This window comes from Halictus rubicundus, unplaced genomic scaffold, assembly GCF_050948215.1.
Source record: "Halictus rubicundus isolate RS-2024b unplaced genomic scaffold, iyHalRubi1_principal scaffold0121, whole genome shotgun sequence".
In the NCBI taxonomy this organism is placed as follows: Eukaryota; Metazoa; Arthropoda; class Insecta; order Hymenoptera; family Halictidae; genus Halictus; species Halictus rubicundus.
Window position 1 is genome coordinate 403418 of NW_027488662.1, and position 23788 is coordinate 427205.

At 45.3% G+C, this 23788-nt stretch overlaps 1 protein-coding gene across 1 annotated transcript; it reads left to right on the forward strand.

Moving 5' to 3' along the window:
- The first annotated feature begins 480 nt into the window (after positions 1 to 480).
- On the forward strand, positions 481 to 20447 carry LOC143363782 (uncharacterized). The gene is given in 5 exon segments (XM_076804315.1): positions 481 to 9094; positions 11230 to 11470; positions 11472 to 11608; positions 19943 to 20244; positions 20328 to 20447. Coding segments are annotated over 5 exon segments (9411 nt in total). The 5' UTR covers positions 481 to 483.
- Positions 20448 to 23788: the final 3341 nt, after the last annotated feature.

Genomic DNA, 23788 nt, shown 5'->3' on the forward strand with positions numbered 1-23788 from the left:
ACAACTTGTTAAACTTTATACTAGCGTTTGATGATTCCAATAAACGTACTTTTCAATCTTTAAGTTCCTTAAATAATCTCGTAGAACCGGGTACAAGACTTTATGAAACTTCTATAAGTAATGATACCAAACGTGTAAGATTCGAATACATTTTTTATCAGTACTAGGGTTTTTTATGGACAACAATTAGTCGTATGGTTCCAGAGAGGTGATACATGACAGATTGCTATAATGCTTAAAACACTAAATTTAGTGCTTTTTTATGTAAGTTGATAATCACTTCTCTTTGTTGTTTTCAAACAAGTTATTATTAGTAGGTGTTACTAAAAATTTAAACAACCAACACATTTTCCGCACCCAAAACCAAATGTTGTTAGGGTTTTTTGTCCTGAAATTGCACGACTAGTAAATGTTTCTCTCGAAAATATTTCATTAACAAAAGATGGTATTTTAATTTTTTTTTAATTATTCCAGAGAGGGTTTATGCATGTATCTAAACAACAAGCCAGTTTTTATCAAGAAGATAAACAGTTTCTATCACGTTCTTACACATCAAAAGAGGATTTTATTCGAGAATATAAAAAGCTCTACTGCATAAAGGCAAAAGCTGAAGAACTTTATCTCCTGGTTTTAACTGAACTCGAAGAGGCGATATCAGATGGTAATGTCGATAGCTTAAAAAAATTAAGCAACTTCATTGATTACATAAATGATGCAGAAGATCGAGTAACTTTGAGAGATTATTATGATAATCCTAACAACCCTGTTAAGAGTACTAACTTAGTTATCTTAGCTTGTAAACATAATAAGGTAATGATTTTAGAGTACCTACTTGGCAGTAATAGTCAAATTCTAAGTAATTTATCTATTGGCATCAGAGAAACTACTATATTACCAGATGATAAGGATGAAACATGCCATCATGCATTTTATTATGCTATACGTTCAGGCAATGTTGAACTTCTTGATACACTCATTAATAAATGGCCAGGCAATTATTTTGCTGTTCATTTCAGGGAATTAGATGAAATTCTTTCACGAGCTTATGAGGAATTAAAACTAAAGAATGTACCATTGTCAGAAGCGATAGAAATTTTTGTTGAAAATAAGTTAATAAACCTCCGTTTCTTCTCTAGTACTTCTGGACAAGATCAGAATGTGAAGAGTCATCTTAATAACATAAGAGAGCGGATTGAGTTAGTACTTCAAAATATTAGCTTGTTAAAGGCAGAGTACTCAAACACAGAGAAAGTAGATGAAAAGTTTTTATTCATAGCAAAATTTATTGCACAAAATATTCATATATTAAAACGGCAGTTGAAATCAACCTACGATAGACTGCCTTGGGAAGAAATGGAATTTTGTTTGATCAGTTTTGTTTCTTCTCACATAAAACGACAGGAAATTAATCTATTCTATAATGCCACATTGAATAAAAGTAAAATACTAAACCACTTAGAAAATTTTGCAAAGGAACTTAAAGAAGAAAAAGATACTATAGAAGGTGTGGACATTGGTAAATTTGCTGATCTACCAAAGTTAAAGCGTGAGAGTGTTGTTGCAGAGGTCGTTAGCAATTATCCTCAATTTGGAGAGTTGTATAGCGATTATCAACAAATGAGGGATATTCATTCTTTAGAGAAAATAAGTGATTATATAAAGTTGGCGTTATCAGCTGATCCTAAACAAAGGGAAGGACAGTTAATTATTACAAGGGTTTTACAAGTTATTGGTGAATATTTAAAAAACACTCTAGAATCTCCTAAGTTATCTAGCACTACAAGCGAGCTTCTTCTACTATCATTACCAAGCAACACAAGAGAAGTCATTATAGATTTACGTAATTCACTATCACATGCTTACTCGCTCTCTAAGAGAACAGAGATTGAGGAAAATACAGATGTTAGCTTTTTTATTGGTGTTCAAAATGATACTAAAAGAATCGATAATGTAATTTCTGACATTCTTTACAACAACAAGATTAAAATGATCAGAGTATTGCTAAAAAAAATTACCAGTAGTGAAAGCTTAGATGAGATAAAAGAAGTTGTTGGAATATTTAGTAACGTTGAATTAGATGAAACGATTACAGAGAGTTTTAAACTGATGGAACATGATAAGCTTGAAAAACTCATTAAAGAATTAAGCAATAATATAACTGACAAGACATATTATGAAAAGGAGCTGTTTAACAAAATTGATGACATAATCAATTTTGCAAAAACTAAATCAAAAAATATCGGAACTGATTATGTTACAGGGTTTATATCATTAAAGATTTTAGGTGTTGGTTTGAACGACAATAATATTGACCATAATGTTATTAGAGGAATGAAATTCTTTGCTAATAAAACACTAGAGAATATTCGTTCCCAAATAGAGTCTCACAATCTTAAAGAAATTGCCAAACTATCAATGAAAATTTTTCATAGTGCTAGGTCAAGAATACAGGATGACAACCTTGGTGAAGTAAATAGATTGACTTGTGAGATTTTTTACATTGCTGAACTTGGAACAGGTGACCTTAAATGGATTGAGGAATTAAGAGACAAGTTAAATGAGAAAGGTTCGTTTATTCCTATATATAAACAAAGGAAAGCTTATAATATAACAGAAGAAAAATATAATAACCAGCTTGAACTGAAGTTATCTGAACTGAAAAGTATTTTGAGAAATAACGCATTAAGTGGCAAGTTAATTGAAAAGCTCCCTTCCTACAAGAGGAATAAAAAGTTGCAAGCAGTAGTAGAAATGCTTGTTCTGGATATAATGTCAATCTTAGGTAGATCAGAGAAGCATCTAGAAAACAATCTACTTTTTTTAGATGATAACACTCCTTTATTAACTGGAAAATGTTTGCGTAATCACTTAGCACACGATAATACCTTAGTTGATGTATTGTTATCTGATCCCTCGATAGCAGTTATCTTGAACGCTAAAAAACTTATTTCAGAAAATGTAATAAAAAATAAGAGAAAGATTGGCAAGTCGGTAAGAGATGATCCTTCCAAGTTGAAAGATAAATACGATCAAAACCTTCTCACTATTACTAATCAGGAAGAAATGTTTGCTGCGTTGGAAGAAGGAAATCTTGAAGACTTAAAGAGTTATCTCAGAAAAGGAGCAGATATCAATGCTAGAAGTATTAACTCATCGACCACATTACATTTTGCTGCTCATGGACCTGGTCTCGAGGTTATAAAATTTATCATTGATCAAAAGTTAGGTATCAATATTAAAGATGTACATGGTCAAAGTCCACTTCATATTGCTGCTGCACATGGAAGGAAAAATATTGTGGAATTTTTTATAGGAGAAACAGGTGTATATGTTGATGATCTAGATAATAGTGGAAAAACATCACTACATATTGCAGCTGGAAACGGTCACAAAGATGCTGTTGAAATTCTACTAAAAAATAATGCTAATACTAATACCAAAGATATAGCTGGTTATTCACCTTTACACTATGCAATAAAAAACAATCACATTGATGTTGCTAAGATTATGCTGGAAAAAGAAGCGAATGTTGACATCAACGAGACTATGGGTGGCTTTACGTCACTACATATAGCTGCAGAAAGTGGTTATCTAGGGCTAGTGAATTTTTTACTGAAAAATGGGGCAAATGTTAATGCAAGAAACGATAAGGAGGGAATGCCATTACATACAGCAGCACTAAATGGCCACCTAGAAGTAGTGAATGCTTTAATTCTCAAAGGAGCCGATGTTAACTCCAGAGTTATAGATGGTTGTACACCATTACACTATGCAATAGAAAACGGTCATGAAAAGATAGCTAATATTTTATTGAAGCATGCAGCTAATGTTAATGTTGTTGACAAAACCTATAATAACACACCTTTGCACTACGCAGCAAAAGATGGACATGAGAAAATTGTTAAGTCTTTACTGACAAATAAGGCAAATGCTAATATTGCCACTGTGGAAGGTATAACCCCACTACATTTTGCAGTGCAGAGTGGCTACTTAAAAATAGTTGTTGCTCTTCTCGAGCATGGTGTTAACATTCGCGCTAAGGATAAAAATGATGCTACACCATTACACTATGCAGCAGAGAGTGGTCATAAGGCAGTTGCTGAGCTTTTAATAAAAAATGGAGTAGAAATCAATGATAAAGCCAATAATAATCTAACACCATTACATGTAGCTGTTCGGAAAGGTCACAAAGATATTATTGAACTCCTAATAAGAAATAAAGCTGAAGTTAGAGCTCAAGACATTAAGGGTAGTACACCACTACATGCAGCTGCAATGAATGGTAGCAAAGATATTATTGATCTTCTAATAAAAAATAAAGCTGAAGTTGATGCTAGATCTAATGATGGCATGACGCCATTGCATGTAGCTGCTCTAAGTGGACATAAAGACGCTATTGCTTTTCTAATAAAAAATAAAGCTGAAGTTGATGCTAGATCTAATGATGGCATGACGCCATTGCATGGAGCTGCTCTAAGTGGACATAAAGACGCTATTGCTTTTCTAATTAAAAGTAAAGCTGAAGTCAATACTAGTGCTAATTATGGTATTACACCTTTACATGCGGCTATTGTAGGGGGTCACAAAGATATTGTGAACCTTTTAATAAAAAATGAAGCCAAAGTTAATGTGGAAGATGTTGCAGGTAGTACACCATTACATTTAGCTGTGGAAGGAGGTCATAAGGAAATCGTTGGGATTCTTGTAGCAAATAGAGCCAATGTTAATGTTAAGAGTAACGACCTAACACCATTGCTATCTGCTATTAAGCATAACCACAAGGAGATCGTTGAAGTTCTTATAGAAAATGGAGCTAGTGTTAATGCAGAAAGTGGGGAACCTTTAGCAGTAGCAGTGCTCTGTGGTTATAGGGATATTATAGAGATTTTGCTAAAAAACAAGGCCCGTATTAATATGAAAGGTCCTGTAGATGCTACACCATTACATTTGGCTGCTAAAAGAGGCCACAAGGAGATAGTAAATGCTCTGATAGCAAGGGGAGCCAATGTTGATGCTATAACTATTGATAGTACAACACCATTATATCTTGCGGCACAAGAAGGCCATGAAGAAGTTGCGGAAATTTTGATAGCAAGCAGGGCTAACGTTAACGTTGTAAATTTTGAAGGTACTCCACTACATATAGCTGCAGGACAGGGCCATGTTAATGTTGTTGAAGTCCTATTAAGTAATGGAGCAAAAGTTACTGTTAAGGACAATAAGAGCAGAACACCTTTAGAATTAGCAGTTGCACATGGTCATTTGCAAGTGGTGAAAATGTTACTGCAATATAAAAAAGTAGATATGAACGCTAAAGGCAACGATGATTGGACGATACTACACATTGCTTCACAAGAAAGTAATTTAGAAATGGTAAAATGTCTAGTAGATGAAGGGGCTAATATTAATGTTAAAAATGCCTCTGGATCAAAGCCTATACATATTGCAGCCAGAGAAGGGTACAAAGACACTGTAAAGTTTCTCCTTAGCAAGGGGTTAAGTGTTAATGAGCTTGGTACAGCTAACCAGACAGTACTGCACTATGCTGCAATGAAAGGTCAGCTAGAAGTTGTAAAATACTTGATAGCACAAGGTGCTGACGTTAATGCTAAAGATACTAATGGCTTAACCCCTATGCATATTGCTGCTAACTTTGGTTATACAGACGTTATTGAAGTTTTATTAAAAAATGGCGCAATTTATAATGCTGTTGACAAGCTTTATAGAAGACCTATAGAAATGACTAACAACAAAGATGTTATCAATTTATTAGCATCAACTGAAAAATTATTTGAGTCTGTAAAACGTAATAGCTCTTCAGAGGTTGAGAATGACATTAGAGCAGGAGCATTTATTAATGCAAGAAATGATGATAGTGGAATGTCATTACATTATGCTGCATGGAAAGGCTATGACGGAGTTGTCAAGATTTTATTACAGAATAAAGCCAATCCCAATGTGGTTAGTAGCAAGAGATGTACTCCTATACATTATGCTGCTAAGTTCTCACATTTAAAAATTGTAAAAGCTTTACTGTCCCATGGTGCAGTATATAATGCTGTTTCTGACAGCGGTAAAACACCATCAGACTTCACTGTAGATAGAGATATAACTAGCTTATTTAAATTAATTAGTGAGTCATTTAAAAAAGTTAAAGAACGTAATGCTCAAGTTATTAATGACCTAAATAAGATAAAGGATATTGATACAGTAAAAGCAGTGATGAGTGCTCGTAATAAGGAGAACAAAACGTTAGTAGTTGCTGCAGTACATAGTAACTTTTCAAAGGTCGAGCAGTTGAAGCAGATATCGCAAAGTGGCGTATCCGCTCAGATTGATGCAGCTATAGTGCTCTCGAATCAAGGCAATTACCAAAGAGCCTTAAGTATTTTCAGAAGCGCATTTGAAAGAAGAAAAGAAATACTAGGACCAGATAATCCTGGTACTTTAGATATTCAGACATATATAGCCCAAGTGCTATATAAGCAAGGAATTTACCAAGAAGCTTTAAATATGCTTGAAGAGATTTTTCAGAAACAAAAAGAAATGCTGGGTTTAAATGATAAGGACACTTTAAGTACAAGAAGTACAATCGCTTTAGTGCTGCATAGACAGGGGAAAGATGAAAAAGCTTTTAATATTTATCAAGAAGTCTATCAGAGACAAAAGGAAATATTAGGGTCAAATCATTCAGATACCTTAAATACTCAGTTTCACATGGCATTAGTATTAGATAGACAGGGAAAATATGAAGAAGCGTTAAATATCAATAGGGCAGTTTTTGAAAAGAGGAAAGAAACACTAGGTACACATGATCTAGCCACTGTGAGTGTCAAAAATAATATAGCAATGGTACTAGCTAACCAAGGTAAATACGAAGAGTCCTTAAAAATCTATAAAGAGGTTTTTGAAAACAAGAAAATAATTTTAGGTATTAATCATGCTGATACTTTGAGAACGTTACATAACATTGCTGGGGTACTCTTCAGTCAAAATAAATATCATGAAGCCTTGAAAGCTTTTCAAGAGGTTTTAAATATCCAGAAAAAAGCTTTACAACAAAATCACCCAGAAACCTTGAATACTCAATACAACATAGCAAATGTACTTTATGCTCAAGGCAAATGGATCAGCGCACTTAAAGTCTACAGAGAAAGTTTTGATCAAAGAAAAGCTGTTTTTGGACCAAGTCATCCGAGTGTTTTAGATATTTTAAAAAAGATAGAGGCAATTAATATTAGATTTAAGCTTGAGGGTAGCAAAGCATCAGAGGTTCTCCAGCATCTGCAAAAAGATATCAACATTGCTGCTAGTAAAGGTAATATACAAGCTGTTCAGCGTTTATTAAAAAATGGAGCTGATGCCAATGATAAAGATATTGATGGAAGAACACCATTACATTATGCCGTTAGCAATGGGCAGATGGGTATTGTGAACATCTTACTCAAAAACGGAGCTGCTGTCACTCTAGTTACTAATAAAGGCAATACACCATTACACACTGCTACTTCCAAAGGTTACAGAGAAATTGTTGAGGTTCTGTTACAACATATCAGTCGTGATGAATTAATTGACTTTATTAATGCTAGAACAACTTCTGGTGGTACTACATCACTTCATGTTGCGGCTAAAAATGGCTTCTTAGAAGTTGTAAAATCTTTATTAAAACATGGTGCAACTTACAACATTGAGAATAAAGAAGGCAAAACACCTATTAATCTTTCCAAAGATCAGAAAGTTGCTGACTTCCTGAAATTAGTTGAAGAATTGTTTGAAGATACAAAAATAGGTAATGTTGAAATTATCAACAAGTTAAGGGTAGTAAAGCAAGATGAATTTTTAGCTGTAACGAGCGCCCGTAATAATCAAGGGAATACATTATTGCAAGTTGCTATAGTTAATGGACATAAGAATGTTGCGAGTAAATTGTTAAAAATGCTGAAGGAGCCAGACCAAGTTCAATCACAGTTTAACCCTGAATGTGAGTTGGATCAACTAGAGAAGCTTAAAAGTGCTGCAAAATTGCATATTCGTTTTTCTAAGCTTTACCTTCCTATGTTGCAGAGCATGTCGCATCCAGATAGTTCAGAAAAGAATATTTTTCCTTGGAAAACTCTTAAGGAAGGTTCTTATTACCTAGGAAATGCATACCACTTAGTTGAGGTATACAAAGATTGTGTACTTGGTTCGATAGATAATAAAAGCATACAGTCAGTAAATGATATGCTAGTAGCACTAGAATTTGATCCAAAACACATAACGTCGGGGTATACAGATGAAGCTTACGGTGGAACGGCTAAATGCTTCGTTTCCAAAGGGCAAGGTACCGAATATTATAAGCTATTGCATAGTGAGTTAAAGAAAGATGTAAGATCGTTCATAGAATTGGTTGAACTTAATATTGACATTCCTGTAAAAAGGTTTTTAGAGTCAATCAATCAGAGATTACAGTCTGCTTTTTCTGAAAAGTTACTTGAGGCCATAAAAAATGACAATCCTTTAGCGGTTGAGAATTCCATCAAAAGGGGGGGAATTGTTAATTTCAAAGATACCGATGGAAGAACACCATTACACCATGCTGTTAACAACGGCAACATAGATGTTGTACGTACCCTATTAGAAAATGCAGCTGAAGTTGCTCAAATTACTAACAAGGGCAATACACCATTACATATAGGTTCTGCCAAAGGTTACAGAGAAATTGTTGAGGTTCTGTTACAACATATCAGTCGTGATGAATTAATTGACTTTATTAATGCTAGAACAACTTCTGGTGGTACTACATCACTTCATGTTGCGGCTAAAAATGGCTTCTTAGAAGTTGTAAAATCTTTATTAAAACATGGTGCAACTTACAACATTGAGAATAAAGAAGGCAAAACACCTATTAATCTTTCCAAAGATCAGAAAGTTGCTGACTTCCTGAAATTAGTTGAAGAATTGTTTGAAGATACAAAAATAGGTAATGTTGAAATTATCAACAAGTTAAGGATAGTAAAGCAAGATGAATTTTTAGCTGTAACGAGCGCCCGTAATAATCAAGGGAATACATTATTGCAAGTTGCTATAGCTAATGGACATAAGAATGTTGCGAGTAAATTGTTAAAAATGCTGAAGGAGCCAGATCAAAATTTAAAAGACGTCAATACAGAAAGTGGAGTTAAAAGTTTGAAACTTTCAATAATACTATGAAATATTTATACATAACCTAAGTTAATGTTATATTATACTTAAATTAGTTACAATATCTGAGTTTTAGCAAGCCATAGAGTCAAATTAAGGGAAAGTAGATATAGAAAAAAGCACAAATTTTGGTATATGAGCTACTTTATACTCCACATCACAGCTACAAGTTTACCATTTGATTCTATTAGACATATTTATTGCGTTAAAGGAGAGTCATGTAAACATCTGAATTTATTACAGAAACTAAAACATTGCAAGATAGTAAGAATATTATGTTTACACTAGTTTGACTTATATTATATACTGTGGATAATATATCATCTATTTATGATTATATCAATATAAGGAAAATGTTATAATCTGGAGGGCAAGTAGTTATGCTAGGTAATCAGGATGTAAACTACAGTTTAATTTCTGCGGTTCGTGAAGGAAGAATAGAAAGAGCAAGGGAGTTAATCAATTCTTTTGGGCTGTCTTATTCACAAGCATGGTCAGAAGGATATGTTTTACTTTGTGATGCTGTTATGAATAAACATGCAGCAGTTACTAAACTACTTTTAACAAGCGGTTCTAAAGTTAACAGCAAAAATAGAAAGCTTTCTAATACTCCTTTTCATTTCGCTGTTATAAATGGTGACAGAAATTGTTAAGATGATTCTAGACAAAGGTGTTAATATTGATGCTAAAAATCAATATGGTAGAACTCCACTTCACAATGCGATTGGAAATAAGAAAATGGAAGTTACTGAACTACTTTTAAAGTATGGAGCTGATGTTAATGTCAGAGACAATGATGGTACAAGTTTACTTCATGTTGCAGTTGAAATAGGATGTTTACAAATTGTTGAGCATCTTTTAAAATATGGAGCTTATGTTAAATGTGTGTGTACTTCACCATGGAAAAAAGGTTATGCACCACTGCACTTTACTGTTGAAAAAGGTACATAGTAAAGAAGTTATTACGTTGCTTTTAAGTAGAGGTGCTACTGTTGATGTTAAAGGGGAAGATAGTATAACCTCTGTTGGAGATTTATCGAGGAAACGAGAGGAGGCGGACGGGGTTCGCAACCTCCGAACCCATATCTAACTTTTGTATATAGTTCTGTATTTTTAAACATGTTCGGTAACGAACAACATTGTACAAATCTGTTAAATACACGACTCAGAGGACTGGATCAACGGCGCGTGCGCGACGTCGTTCCTGCGTCCCCTCCCGCGCCCCGCGAGTCCCGGGTGGATCGAGCAGCTCGGCGGCCCTCGCGGGCCGCGCGGGGGACGGGCGTCAGGAGCGATCGATCTAACGGCCGATCGACGCAGTCTATCTGTACTATCGACATTCGACAGATCTCAAGCGTTTTCTCTCTGTGTATTCCTTGCGATCCTCGTTTCGTCGGGCTTTTTCCTGCCACTCCGTTTCTGCGAACTGACGGAAATCTTTCACAGTGTTGAAAGATCCGAAGAGTTCTCAACAACCTCTCTTCATATGGCTGCTAAGAAAGGATATATACGTATTGCCGATATATGGTGCTGATGTTAATACGTTAGACAATTCAACATTTAAAGAAGGTTTTACACCTTTACATAGTGCAGCCAAAAATAAACAGGAAGAAGTAGCTAAATTATTGATAAGCTATGTGTTTGGGATCGGAAGGCGAACACTAAAGAGCCGCGGTTTACTGAGACAACGACTTTATTTCACCGTGAGGATCGTCGAACAAGAACCGATTACTTTGTACAGTTTGTAAACACAAATAAACACGTTAGAACAGTTTAGCTTGGAGTGGATATCTCCCGTCTATTTCGGGAGCCGTAGATAGCTCTTGTGGCACGAAACCGGTCAAAAAGACGCGAAGCGTTCACGTGAACAAGAAGCCGAGATCAAGATCGATTGCGAGATAGATAGATAGAGCGTTAGAAACGAACTGGACGAGCGAGCGAGCCGGCGAAACGATGATAATCGATCGTAACCCGTCTCGTCGGCGCGGGCCAATTAGAGAGCGATCTAACAATCGATTCTTGATCTCGCTTCTCTCCGCGATCCAGCCAATTGCGGGGCGCCGATCTGCGTCGGCGCGGGAACGCTGCCGACACATTCAGCCAATCTCAAACACTATGAAGCTGATATAAATGCTCAAGATAAAACCGGTAAAACTCCAATATTTTATGCTATTGAGAATGCCAATTTAAAAATTACCAAGCTACTTTTAACTAGTAGAGCTAATGTAAAAGATAGTCCTGAGCTATTGAATATAGCTGTTAAGAAGGAATGCATAGAAATCGTTGAAGCAACATGATGCTGATATTAATGCTAGTGATAAATATGGAAGAACAGCATTGCATTTTACTGCTTTAAGTGAAAGTGAAGGTTTTTTTGGATTTCTTACTAATGAAGATCCTGATATTGCTATTGTCACGTCCGGCGGTTCGCCGATAAACGCCTAAACAAGGACCATTAGTATTATCACACGGGAAAACAAATAAGATCGAAATATACGTGACAACCCGACGCGGTTAAAAATACGCCGACTTATCTTCCTGCAAGACACGCAGATGAAGACCAGATTATAGATTAGACGCAAAAGAGGAAAGTATCAAATTACGCCGAACCATAAGAAAAGACGACGATTTCATCTTGGCAACACGCAGCTGACGAAGCAAGAAACATCGGGAAGATCGGGAAGCAGAAACGCCTAAATCAGCACTTCAAGAAAACAAAGGACCGCCCACACTATAAAAAGGAAACCAGCTCTTCAATTCGAATTCACTCAGTTCAAAATCAGTGCTACTGCTCAGCTTCGTCGACAGGCCCTTGTACCACACACGCGTCGCGCCGGCAGTAAGACAGTGTCGCCGAATTTCGAAACCCCGTGCGTGAAGTGTCCGCGTGTGCCCCAGCGTCCAGCGGCCACAACCAGCGAGCGCCCAAAAACCCCACAACCACGACTTGCGAGAGTAACACCAGCGACTCGGTAATTTAAACGTACTATTAAGCGAGTTTTTATAAGTGCTCTAGCTTATGCGCTATAAGAATTCATCCATGTATGAGCTGATTCAGAACTAGACTCTAAATAAACCAAACATTTCCCGTTTTTATATAAAAATTAAAGTACAATTTATTTAACCAGCCCTCAATCTCCCGAACCAAAGCCGGTGAACGCAGGTAGGTTCAAAACTGCGCCTTATCCCCGGAAAACTATAAACAGCCCCATCTGGGACGTAACACTATTAAGGGTGTGGGAAATTGCTAAACTGCTTCTAAGTAAAGGTGCTAACGTAGACGCACAAACTAAAAATGGTGTAACAACACTTCATGCTGCTATTCAAAAAGGATATGAAAAAATTGTTGAAGCTCTTTTGAAATATAATGAAAATGTTGTAACAGACCTGGCTGCGCCAGGCCTGTTCCGAGCCGAACACGACCGACGGATACCGAGATCCGCCGGTACCCGCGAGCGCCCCCGCGAGCCCCGCAACGCCGAACCGATCTTGGCGGGAACCGGAACCCGCCATGATGCGACGCCGGCGCGCCGGATGCGGGACGACACCGGAAAAGCCGGCCGCGAACCGTACCGCACCGCACCCCCTCGCCCGGCAAGACGAGAGAGACGAACCGGAAAACGGTCTCTTTGGTTTTCCGCCGCGATAGCGATCAGTCGCATGATCGAACGGTATTCACCAGCCGCCGATATCGACCGCCCGGATACGGTCGACCCGCGCTGTTCCGACGCCGAGAAACCGCCCGCCGATTCTCGCGGAATACTAGTTTGCCCGCGGATCTTATAACCGCGAGTGTGCCGAGTTATTCGCGACCCGCGAACACCGATCTACGCCGCTGCGTATTGGACCACCTGAAGGGCCGACCCGAACGCCGAGCGATCGAGACCCGAATCGCGACCGCCGGCCACCGAAACGCGAAGCCGGGACAGTGACGAACATTTGGAATACTCGTGTCGTTAATCACCCGTGCCCGACCGCCCGCGCCCCGCCGTAGCCCTCGCGTTATCCTGCGTGAACCCTGGCACGGCGAGCCAAATCCGGCCGCGAGGAATCCGTTGTCACGAGATCCGCCGGGAAACGGACTCGTTACATGGCGCCCGAACAGGGACTTGTTTAACCACGTGGGACAGGCTGGATTACGCCCACGTGGGAATTTGTGAGGTTAAGTGTGCCGCGGAGTGAAGTGAACCGAACCGCGCGTGCGCCACCTAGTGCGAGCCCGGCCGAAACACTACCGGTACACGCGCGCCGCCTGCCGCCGCCGCGACGAAGCAGGACCGCCGATCGAACGTCGGGCGGGCGCGAAAGTTTGAATCACAGCCGGGGGAAACCCACGTGGATGCCCCGAGGGACACCCACGACGAGCCGTACCCGAAGAAACGCCGACGGACCACCATCCCCCGAGACACCGGACGACCGGAGACGACGGTGGGCCGACTGCATTAGCCGCCTGACGAACGATCTGTACGCGATAATGGAGCCCGGCGTACAGACCCGGAAAATGCTGTCCGCCGCCGCGACGGCCGAGAGACCGGACCCGCTCCGCAACACCGACCGGATCCGGAAGAGCGGTTGCACCACCGACGGGAAAGACCCGCATGCGTTCCTGGAACGCGTGGAGGACCTCCAGTTGACATACGGGTTCCCAGACGAAGACATGCTCCGAGCCGCACCGGTAATGTTAAGCGGACGAGCGCAGGCCTGGTACCGGAACGAACGGGAGGAAATCGCCACCTGGGACGAGTTCAGGCAGGCATTCCTCCGGGCCCATGCGTCGCCGCAGACCCGCTATCAGCACGAGCGGGCTGCCCGGGAAAGGAGACAGCGGGACGACGAGCCGTTCACGGACTTCGTGACGGATGTTACCACGCTGATGCGACGAGCCCAGGTGCCGCCGTCCGAGAGACTCGACCTGCTACACGAGAACATGCGGACGAAGTTTCAATACTTCATACCCCGGGGATCCGTGCCGGATGTGAGGACGCTCCGCGAGCGTGTGCAGGAACTCGAGCGTATCGAAGAACGGGAAAGACGGCCGCGCCGAACCCCGGCCCACGCCGCCGCGACCGAACTAGCAACGCCGATCACGAGCCGCGCTCCGCCGTCGGAACCGTACGACGTCGACACCCACTGCTGGCGGTGCAAGCAGCGAGTTCACACACGCTTCGAGTGCCGGAACGCGTACCGGAGATTTTGTTCGCGGTGCGGACGCGACGGAGTGCTCACCCGGGAGTGTCACCCGCCGGGAAACGGAGCACGGGCCCCGTCGCCGAGGAGCGAACGCCGGGCCCGCTAGATAACCTGTCGGAGCAAATCCGATACACGCCGCGTCCCGTGTTACCGGTCCGAATCCTCGGCCGGAGATTCGATGCCCTCCTCGACACGGGCTCACAGATCTCCTGCATCAATGAGGAAGTCCTGACCTGGGCGCAGGAGCAAGGGAGACTCCCCGTCGAGCTCCGCGCCGGCCTCGTCAATCTAGCCGACGGAACCGATACGCGTCCGACGGGACGCATCCGCCTGCCGTTCCGAGTCCGACACCGGGAGGAAGCGGCCGAGTTCACCGTACTGCCGAGGATGGGGATGCCGGTGCTCCTCGGCATACACGCCCTCGCCGCCCTGCGCTTGAGGATTGAGCCGCCCGCCGAAATCGCCGCCCGGACCGAGGACTACCACGCCGAGCCGTGTCTCCAACTAGGACTGCGGCCGCTGCCGAAAGACGAGCGAGAAGCGTTCGACCGATTCCTCGACACCGAGCTGGAACGCTTCAACGCCGTGACGGGCCGTACAACGCTCATACGGCACCGGATAAAGCTGCTCGACGAGACGCCGGTCAAGCAGCGGTACCGTCCCCGGAACCCGGCCATGCAGGCTATCATCAACGAAGAGGTCGCGCAGATGTTGCGTGACGGCGTCATCGAGCCGTCCAGCAGCCCGTGGAGTTCGCCTGTCGTCGTTGTGAAGAAGAAGGACGGCCGGCCGCGATTCTGCGTCGACTTCCGCAAGTTGAACGAACGGTCGGAGAAGGACGCGTATCCGCTGCCGCACATCCAGGCCACATTGGACAAACTGCGAGGGGCCAGGTTCCTCACGACGCTGGACCTGAAGAACGGATATTGGCAGGTGCCCCTGGAGCCCGCGAGCCGACCGCTTACCGCCTTCACCGTTCCAGGGCTCGGCCTTTTCCAATTCACGGTGATGCCCTTCGGACTACACTCCGCGCCCGCGACCTTCCAGCGCCTCCTGGATCGCGTGATCGGCCCGGAGCTCGAGCCGCACGCGTTCGCCTATCTGGACGACATTATTGTCGTCAGCCGGACCGTGGCCGACCACCGACGCCGCCTCCACGACGTTTTCCGGCGCCTGCGTGCGGCCGGACTGAAGCTGAACCCGGAGAAATGCCGGTTCTGCGTCGACAGCCTCCGCTATTTAGGCCATATCGTCGACCAGCAGGGCATCCGGACCGACCCGCAGAAAACCGCGGCCATCGCCCAGATCCCGACGCCGAAAACGATCAGGGACATCCGCAGATTCCACGGGATGGCCTCGTGGTACCGGCGATTCGTCCCGAACTTCGCAGAGGTCATCGAGCCGCTGACCCGCCTGACCCGTAAAAACGCCAAATGGAGATGGACCTCCGCCGAGGAAACGGCGTTCCGGACGATGAAAGAACGCCTCGTAGCCGCCCCGGTGCTGGCATGCCCAGACTTCGAACAGCCGTTCACGCTCCAGACCGATGCCAGCGACTACGGGCTGGGAGTCGTACTCACGCAGGGCCCTGAGGACGACGAGAGGGTGATCGCCTATGCCAGCCACACGATGAGCGAGACCGAGCGCAAATACAGCGCCACCGAGAAGGAGTGTCTCGCCGTGGTCTGGGGCATCCGGAAGATGCGGCCGTACCTGGAGGGGTACCGCTTCACCGTCATCACCGACCACCAAGCCCTCAAATGGCTCCGCCAACTCGACAGCCCGACCGGCCGCCTGGCGAGATGGGCGTTAGAGCTCCAGCAATACGATTTTGAGGTGCGGTACCGACCCGGAAAACATAACCACGTGGCGGATACGCTGTCCAGAATCCCGCCGCCGCCCGGAGTGAATTCGCTCCGACCGAAGCAGCACACCGACACGTGGTACCAGAAGAAGCTAGCCGCCGCCCAGACCGACCCAGCCGCCGAACCAGAATTCCAGATACGAGAGGGGCGCCTCTACAAACGCATCCCGCACCAGCTCGATTATAACGAGCCCGAGCCGAGCACAACGTGGAAGCTGTGCGTACCGAACGAGGATCGCCCGGCTACCCTGGCCCAGTACCACGACGACCCCACGGCCGGTCACCTGGGAGTCGCCAAAACCATCGTGCGCCTGGCGCAGCGATTCTATTGGCCGGGGATGTTCCGGGATGCCGCCCGCTACGTCCGGAGCTGCAAGAACTGCATGCAGTACAAGGTTCCGCCGCACCCGTTACCAGGACAGCTGCACGCCAACCCGGGGACCGAACCGTGGCACACCGTCTCCGTCGACCTGATCGGCCCGCTGCCGCGATCCCGACAAGGCCACCGGTGGCTGCTAGTGGCCATGGACCGTTTCACCAAATGGGTCGAGCTCACCCCGCTCCGGAAAGCCACCAGTACCGCCGTCGCAGCTGCGATCCAGAGGGAGGTAATCCTGCGACACGGAGCCCCACAGATCTTGATTTCAGATAACGGCCGTCAGTTCATCGGAGAACCCGTGACCGCTCTGCTGAAAACCGCCGGGACCCAGCACCGCCGGACCCCGCCGTACGCGCCCCAGTGTAATCCGGTAGAGCGAGCCAACAAGGTCGTGAAGACCATGCTCGCCCAGTACACCGGAAACCGCCACAACCGCTGGGACGAGAAACTGGACGAGGCCAGATTCGCGATCAACACGGCGTGGCACGAGGCAACCGGGTACAGCCCGGCGTACCTCAACCAAGGACGGGAACTCCGGCCACCGGGGCCGACCACCACGGAAGGAGCCGCAGCCCCGCCGCAGCAGCGGTGGAAGAACCTCCGGGAGGCCCAGGAACTGGCCCGAGTACACCTGGCACGAGCGTTCGACCGACAGGCCAAATATTATAACCTGCGCCGCCGAGATTGGAGGCCTGCCCTGGGGGACACCGTCTGGAGAAGGGAACACACGCTGTCCAATAAAGAAGAAGGCGTCGCCGCCAAACTCGCGCCGAAGTTCAGCGGCCCGTACACCGTCGGGCGCGTCGTGTCGCCGGTCATCGTGGACCTGCGCGACCGGGCTAGGCGATGGCTGCGCCATATCCATGTGCGGGACCTCAAGCCCGCCGCCGGCCCCGCCGACGAACCAGACCATACTCCAGAGGAAAGCGCCGAGCGCGAGCGCCGACTTTCCCCCGCGGGAAACCCCCAGCAGCCCGCACCCGCCCCCGCTGCTAACCCAGCTCCTAGGCGTAGAGGCCGTCCCCGAAAACTAATTGCCCCCGTACACTTTTGCGACAGGAGGAAAAGTCCAGCAACCAAAAAGCCGGCCGGGGATGGACACCAGCTGGGGCCGTGCGGCCCTGTTCGACGAGACCGAGCCGAGCCACGGGGCGTCGACGTCAGATGCCATGCCGGACGGAAGCTGCCGCCGCCGCGACCAATCAGCCCCGCCAGACAGCCCGGCCGCCGGAGAACCGGCGACGCGAAGCGGACCCCGACGTCGGAATTGGGACTCGCTGACGACGCTGTCGCCCGTGTCCGACGACCCGACCCCCAGCACGCCCGCGGCTTCAAGACGGACACAACCGTGCGAGTGACGAGGGAAGTGCGCGAGGACGTGGCCCCACGGGGCCCCCGCGACTTCACCCCGGCGGGGGTGAACGAACGCTGAACGTAGGTTAGGCTAGGTTAAGTAGTGTTAAGTGTACAGTGTCGCGTAGTTTAAGTTAGGCTAAGTGTCCAGCGTTCTAGTAGGATTAAGATAGGTTAAGTGTACAGTGTTCACATAGGATTAAGATAGGTTAAGTGTACAGCCCCGCGTTAGGTTAAGCTAGATTAAGTTTAGCACGTAAGGTCCCGTCGTGCCGAAGTAGACGAGAAGACTGCCGCCCACTCGCCGCCGCGACGTAAGGGGGGGGGGGGTGTAACAGACCTGGCTGCGCCAGGCCTGTTCCGAGCCGAACACGACCGACGGATACCGAGATCCGCCGGTACCCGCGAGCGCCCCCGCGAGCCCCGCAACGCCGAACCGATCTTGGCGGGAACCGGAACCCGCCATGATGCGACGCCGGCGCGCCGGATGCGGGACGACACCGGAAAAGCCGGCCGCGAACCGTACCGCACCGCACCCCCTCGCCCGGCAAGACGAGAGAGACGAACCGGAAAACGGTCTCTTTGGTTTTCCGCCGCGATAGCGATCAGTCGCATGATCGAACGGTATTCACCAGCCGCCGATATCGACCGCCCGGATACGGTCGACCCGCGCTGTTCCGACGCCGAGAAACCGCCCGCCGATTCTCGCGGAATACTAGTTTGCCCGCGGATCTTATAACCGCGAGTGTGCCGAGTTATTCGCGACCCGCGAACACCGATCTACGCCGCTGCGTATTGGACCACCTGAAGGGCCGACCCGAACGCCGAGCGATCGAGACCCGAATCGCGACCGCCGGCCACCGAAACGCGAAGCCGGGACAGTGACGAACATTTGGAATACTCGTGTCGTTAATCACCCGTGCCCGACCGCCCGCGCCCCGCCGTAGCCCTCGCGTTATCCTGCGTGAACCCTGGCACGGCGAGCCAAATCCGGCCGCGAGGAATCCGTTGTCACGAGATCCGCCGGGAAACGGACTCGTTACAATGTTAACTCTAGAATAAAAAGTGATATCACACCACTCCATCTTTCTGCTCAAAGAGGAAATGAAGAAATTAGCACAATGCTTTTGAATAAAAGAGCTAATGTAAATGCTAAGCAAAAGGATGGGATCAGTGCACTGCACATTGCAACTCAGAAGGGTCATAAAGAGGTTGTAAAAGTTGTTTGGAACTATAGCGAGAGGAAAGAGGTATAGGTTGCGATAGAGACAGGTGTAGAGTAAAAGTGGACTGTATGGTGAAATAAATAGTGTATTTAGAGTAAAGCGGAAAATATACAGAAAACGAAGTGAAAAGCAGAGGTACAAGAAAGCGGTGAATAGAGAAAGGTACAAGACAGCGGCGAGTAAATGGAAGTGATAAGGTAACGCACAAATCGTGAAGCGCACGATTGGGGAGAGAAAAGAGTCGTGAAGCGCACGAGTAAACGATAAAGAAAAGCGACTATGATCAAGCGATCGTATATGCCAAAAGACGTCGTTTAGCGGTTATCGTGGGTTATTTATACTGTGCGTAGCCACTGGCGGACGGAATAAGGAGTAGGGTTTTTGAAAATGACAAAGGATTTGGCAGTGTCGAACGTTAGCTAGCGCACGAGGGCAATGCCCTAACGGCCGCTGCTGCACAGGAAACAAGGACGGTGGGTGACGGATTTGATATTTTGGAATATGGGAACGGTGGCTCACGCGACAAGTAAACGTTTAGATGTAAACACAAGGTTTACATCTGAGTTCGCTCACCCGGTCTCGGCGCCGAGCTCGATCAGCTGGCTATTGTCTTCGCCGAGACACGGTCGCACCGAGGCCGCTCGTCTGCGGATTAGGTCGCAAAAACTATATGGCCTATATGACAAGAGAAATGATGTTTGCGTTACTGAGATTCTCGGTAACGCCTGCAGCGATTTCGAACAAAAGTATTGCTAGAATGCGGTGCCAAAGTTGATTGTAAAATTAAAAATGTCATCACACCACTGCACTTAGGTGCTAAAAAAGGTTATCAGGAAGTTATTGAGACTATCTTGAAATTTGGTGCTGATATTAACTCTAGAGATGAGTGTGGCAGAACAGCACTTCATATTGCTTCTCAAGAAGGACATACAGAAGTTGTTGCAACTCTTCTGGAATATGGCTCTGATATTAATATTACGAGTAGAAATAACCATACATCTTTTGATTATGCTACGGCTGGGATAAGGTCAACCGGTAAAAAGTCAAAGGTAAAATGAAAACCGCAAATTTATATGTAAGTGAAAAAAATTGACTATCAATGAGTAGCAGTGATGAAATAAGTGATTTTCAGGATGAGTGTGGGGAAGAAATAGCAAGCATGAAGAGTGAGAAGATTAAAGGTCGTCCCACACAAGACAGGCAAGATGCCGAAGTTGTTTGGGCGGCCGAAATCGTCGCCCATAAGGACTGAGCGTATCGGCAGGCCACTTGAGTGCCGAAAATCGCGTCGTTTGCTGCCAGAACCCCAGAACCGTTTACTCCCCTCTACACCCCCGAGATGACTATGCTGGAGCGTGTCGGCCACAGGCAACCCACAGACAACCCACAGACAAGATTAGGCAGCGTTAGAAATCTCTGCGGATACGGACGCAGTCACGGTGCAGAATTTACTGGAAAAATTAAATATTCGTGTATATCACGATATGAAATACATTCCTTTAGCATAGAATGCGTGTAATACTGAATGCGTATGCATATGAGGATGGAAATTGTTATTAATAATCATTTCTAGGCATTTTTTGCAATAATTATATGTTAATCACAATTTTGCAATAATTATATGTTAATCATTTTTATTTATTCTTAATTTGCTTTTACTATATGTTTTAACCTATTCGAAAAGTAATAAGAATGTAAAAATAGATCGAGATTGTTTGGAAGAACGTGAATAGGGATCACATTCAAAGTACTGAGTGTTTCGGCTTGAACGATTTTTCGAGTGCCTGAGGCCGGGACCACTCAGAATTGAGTGCTGAGGAAAGTGGTGAAGACTGCAGGTGATATGCACGAGACGCGAAATTTGTTGCAAGTCACTTTAATGTTTTTCGACACGACTAGGCCACACCGCTGGCACAAACAAAGAAATGTGACGGAAATCGCGATACAAACTGTAGCGAGATAGGAAGCGACGATGCCGCGAGAAACTGAATAATTGCACGTAGATGAAGTCACGAGTGAGTCTTAGTGCAAGCGAGCGCTGCGAAGTCAGAACGTATTCTGAGATCTCGTTCGCGCACGAGAACGCACGAAACGTCGGAAGGACGGTTGATCTCATTGTTCTCATGGGTGAATTCGGTTCACCTTTGCGCGCGAGGTGAGATTCAAACGGAGGTGTTTGTCGCCGGTGACACGGCTGTTTACGCGAGCGAGACAACAGCCGCTCGATCGCGCGTTCGTAACGCGAAAACAATTTTGGAACCATCATCAACGGTCGGAATACCTTCGTTTGAATTCTCCCTGTTTATGCCAATACTGAACATACCGCCCGCCTTGAAAAGATAGTTTCGAAACGCACACACATCGCGAGGTGGACGGATGACGCCGGAATAGAAGGACGCGAGATCGTTGCGCCGCCCGCCATGAGAGACGGGGGAAATGAATTTAATGTACACGCACGCAACCTTAAACCTAAACGAACGCAAGCTTAATCTAACAAACGCACACTTAGATCTAACGCACGCGACTTAAATCTAATGAACACAGTATGACGGAGAATCTTATTCCGCTGGGTTTTGACATGAAACCGGCAGCGGGCACAATTTAACGATAGGTCGCTTGAATTCGGTGGTGCTTGTTTTAACGGTAACCACGCGCGTGTAGCCGTCTTCGCCTGGATGCAGTTGGGTAACGCGACCTAGTTCCCACTTACAGGGAGGAAGATTCGGAAGGCGAAGAAGTACAAGCTGCCCGATCGCTATTGTAGGTTGTTCGCGACGCCACTTACTGCGCTGCTGAAGAGTGTTGACATAATCGTCTCTCCAGAGCTTCCAAAATCGTTCGGTCATGTGCCGAACAAGTTGCCAGCGCGAGAGGCGATTTTCGGCAAGAATTAGAGTCGATGGCTGAGGGGGCACCGTGAGCGCCGAACCGATTAAAAAATGGCCGGGAGTTAAGGATTCGTAGTCGTCGTACGAGTCGGACTGCGGCGAGATCGGGCGAGAATTGAGACACGCTTCGATAGCACAGAGAAGAGTGGTAAATTCTTCGAAGGTGAGAGTGCGATCCTTTAAAATGCGACGCAGATGATGCTTTACGCTTTTCACGCCGGCTGTTTTTCAATCATTTAAAAGACAGGATTCATAGAAGTTCAGATTAAACGATGTTCGAACTTATACTAGAATGAAATACACAATTTCCCGGTTGAACAAATTCTTGCTTCGGCATAAAAACCTCGACGGATTACGAGGAAAAGCCAAAGCAAGATGCAATAAATTTATTCTATTAAGCAACTACAAGAATTTCGCCGTACGAAAGCCCAGTATCAAATAGTGTTTAAATATAGATAACGAGGTTAGAAAATCGGCGTTTCAAGCAATTTACATGCTAAAGGACATTTTAGTCTAAAACTAAGAGAGCTCTCTTACCGTTAATACTCAAGTCTCTGCGCGTAGTTCCACTGGAACTCTGCACAATTGCCGGCTGGCCCATAGGGCACTCCTCTGCCGGCAGCACTACGGCTAGCCTTGCAATCCGTCCCAGCTTCGGGATTCACTGGAAAGGAGCTTCAAAGCTGCCAATGCCCTTGGATCTGTGAGCCGGCCTGGGAGGATTCAAGTATTGCCGAACCGAGTGCGAAACCAAATCTCCTATTACCCGGAATCACTCGCGTGAGCATTCAAACCAAAAAAGCAACTCAATTTTCAATTACGAACTATCGCATGAAGGACCCGAGTCGACTCTCTCCTTCTGACAAATAAATTCAACCTTTTTTCTCAACACACTCTTTCTTTGTTTTCGACCGTTTCCACAACAACGCCTGCTTGTCAATCGCGACCACCGTGAATCGCTCGCTAGACTCGCATATATATCTACATGACGCGATTATCGTCTTCCTTCGCGATGATACGATCGACATTACAAAATCGCCGCGAACACTCCGCCCGCCTTCGTCATCAGACGAACTACACACCATAATTTGAGAACATCGATCAACTCGGTTTGTTTCTACATGGTATATAATTTTAATACAATAATCAAATTAAAATGACGTACGCAATACAAATTATAACTAGCTCAACTGTCTTTGTCCCCACAAGTCGATTCGTTCGACTTTTCGGAACTGTGTTGAATAAAAAGAGGACACAGGCGTGCGATATGTCGTCGCAAATTTGACGTAGCCGTTTTAACGGTGACGACTCTAACTAACCCGTCTGAACCGGGATGAACCTCTATCACACGTCCCAAAGGCCATCTCGAAGGCGGATAACGATCATCGCGTAATAAAACTAATTGTCCAATTGCAAAATTCTTAGTTTGACCTCGCCATTTTGAACGCTCTTGCAAATGTTGTATATATTCTGATGACCACCGCTTCCAAAAATCATTTCGAATGGCTTGAAGCAGATGAAAACGTTCTAAACAGTTTTCCGGTACATTGGAATAATCTTTATCAGGAATTAAACCAGGAATTTCGCCGATCAAAAAATGTGCAGGTGTCAAAACCCGTAAATCGTCAATATCAGAATTTAAAGGACATATTGGACGTGAGTTTAGACACAATTCTATTTCGGCGAGCACTGTAGAAAACTCTTC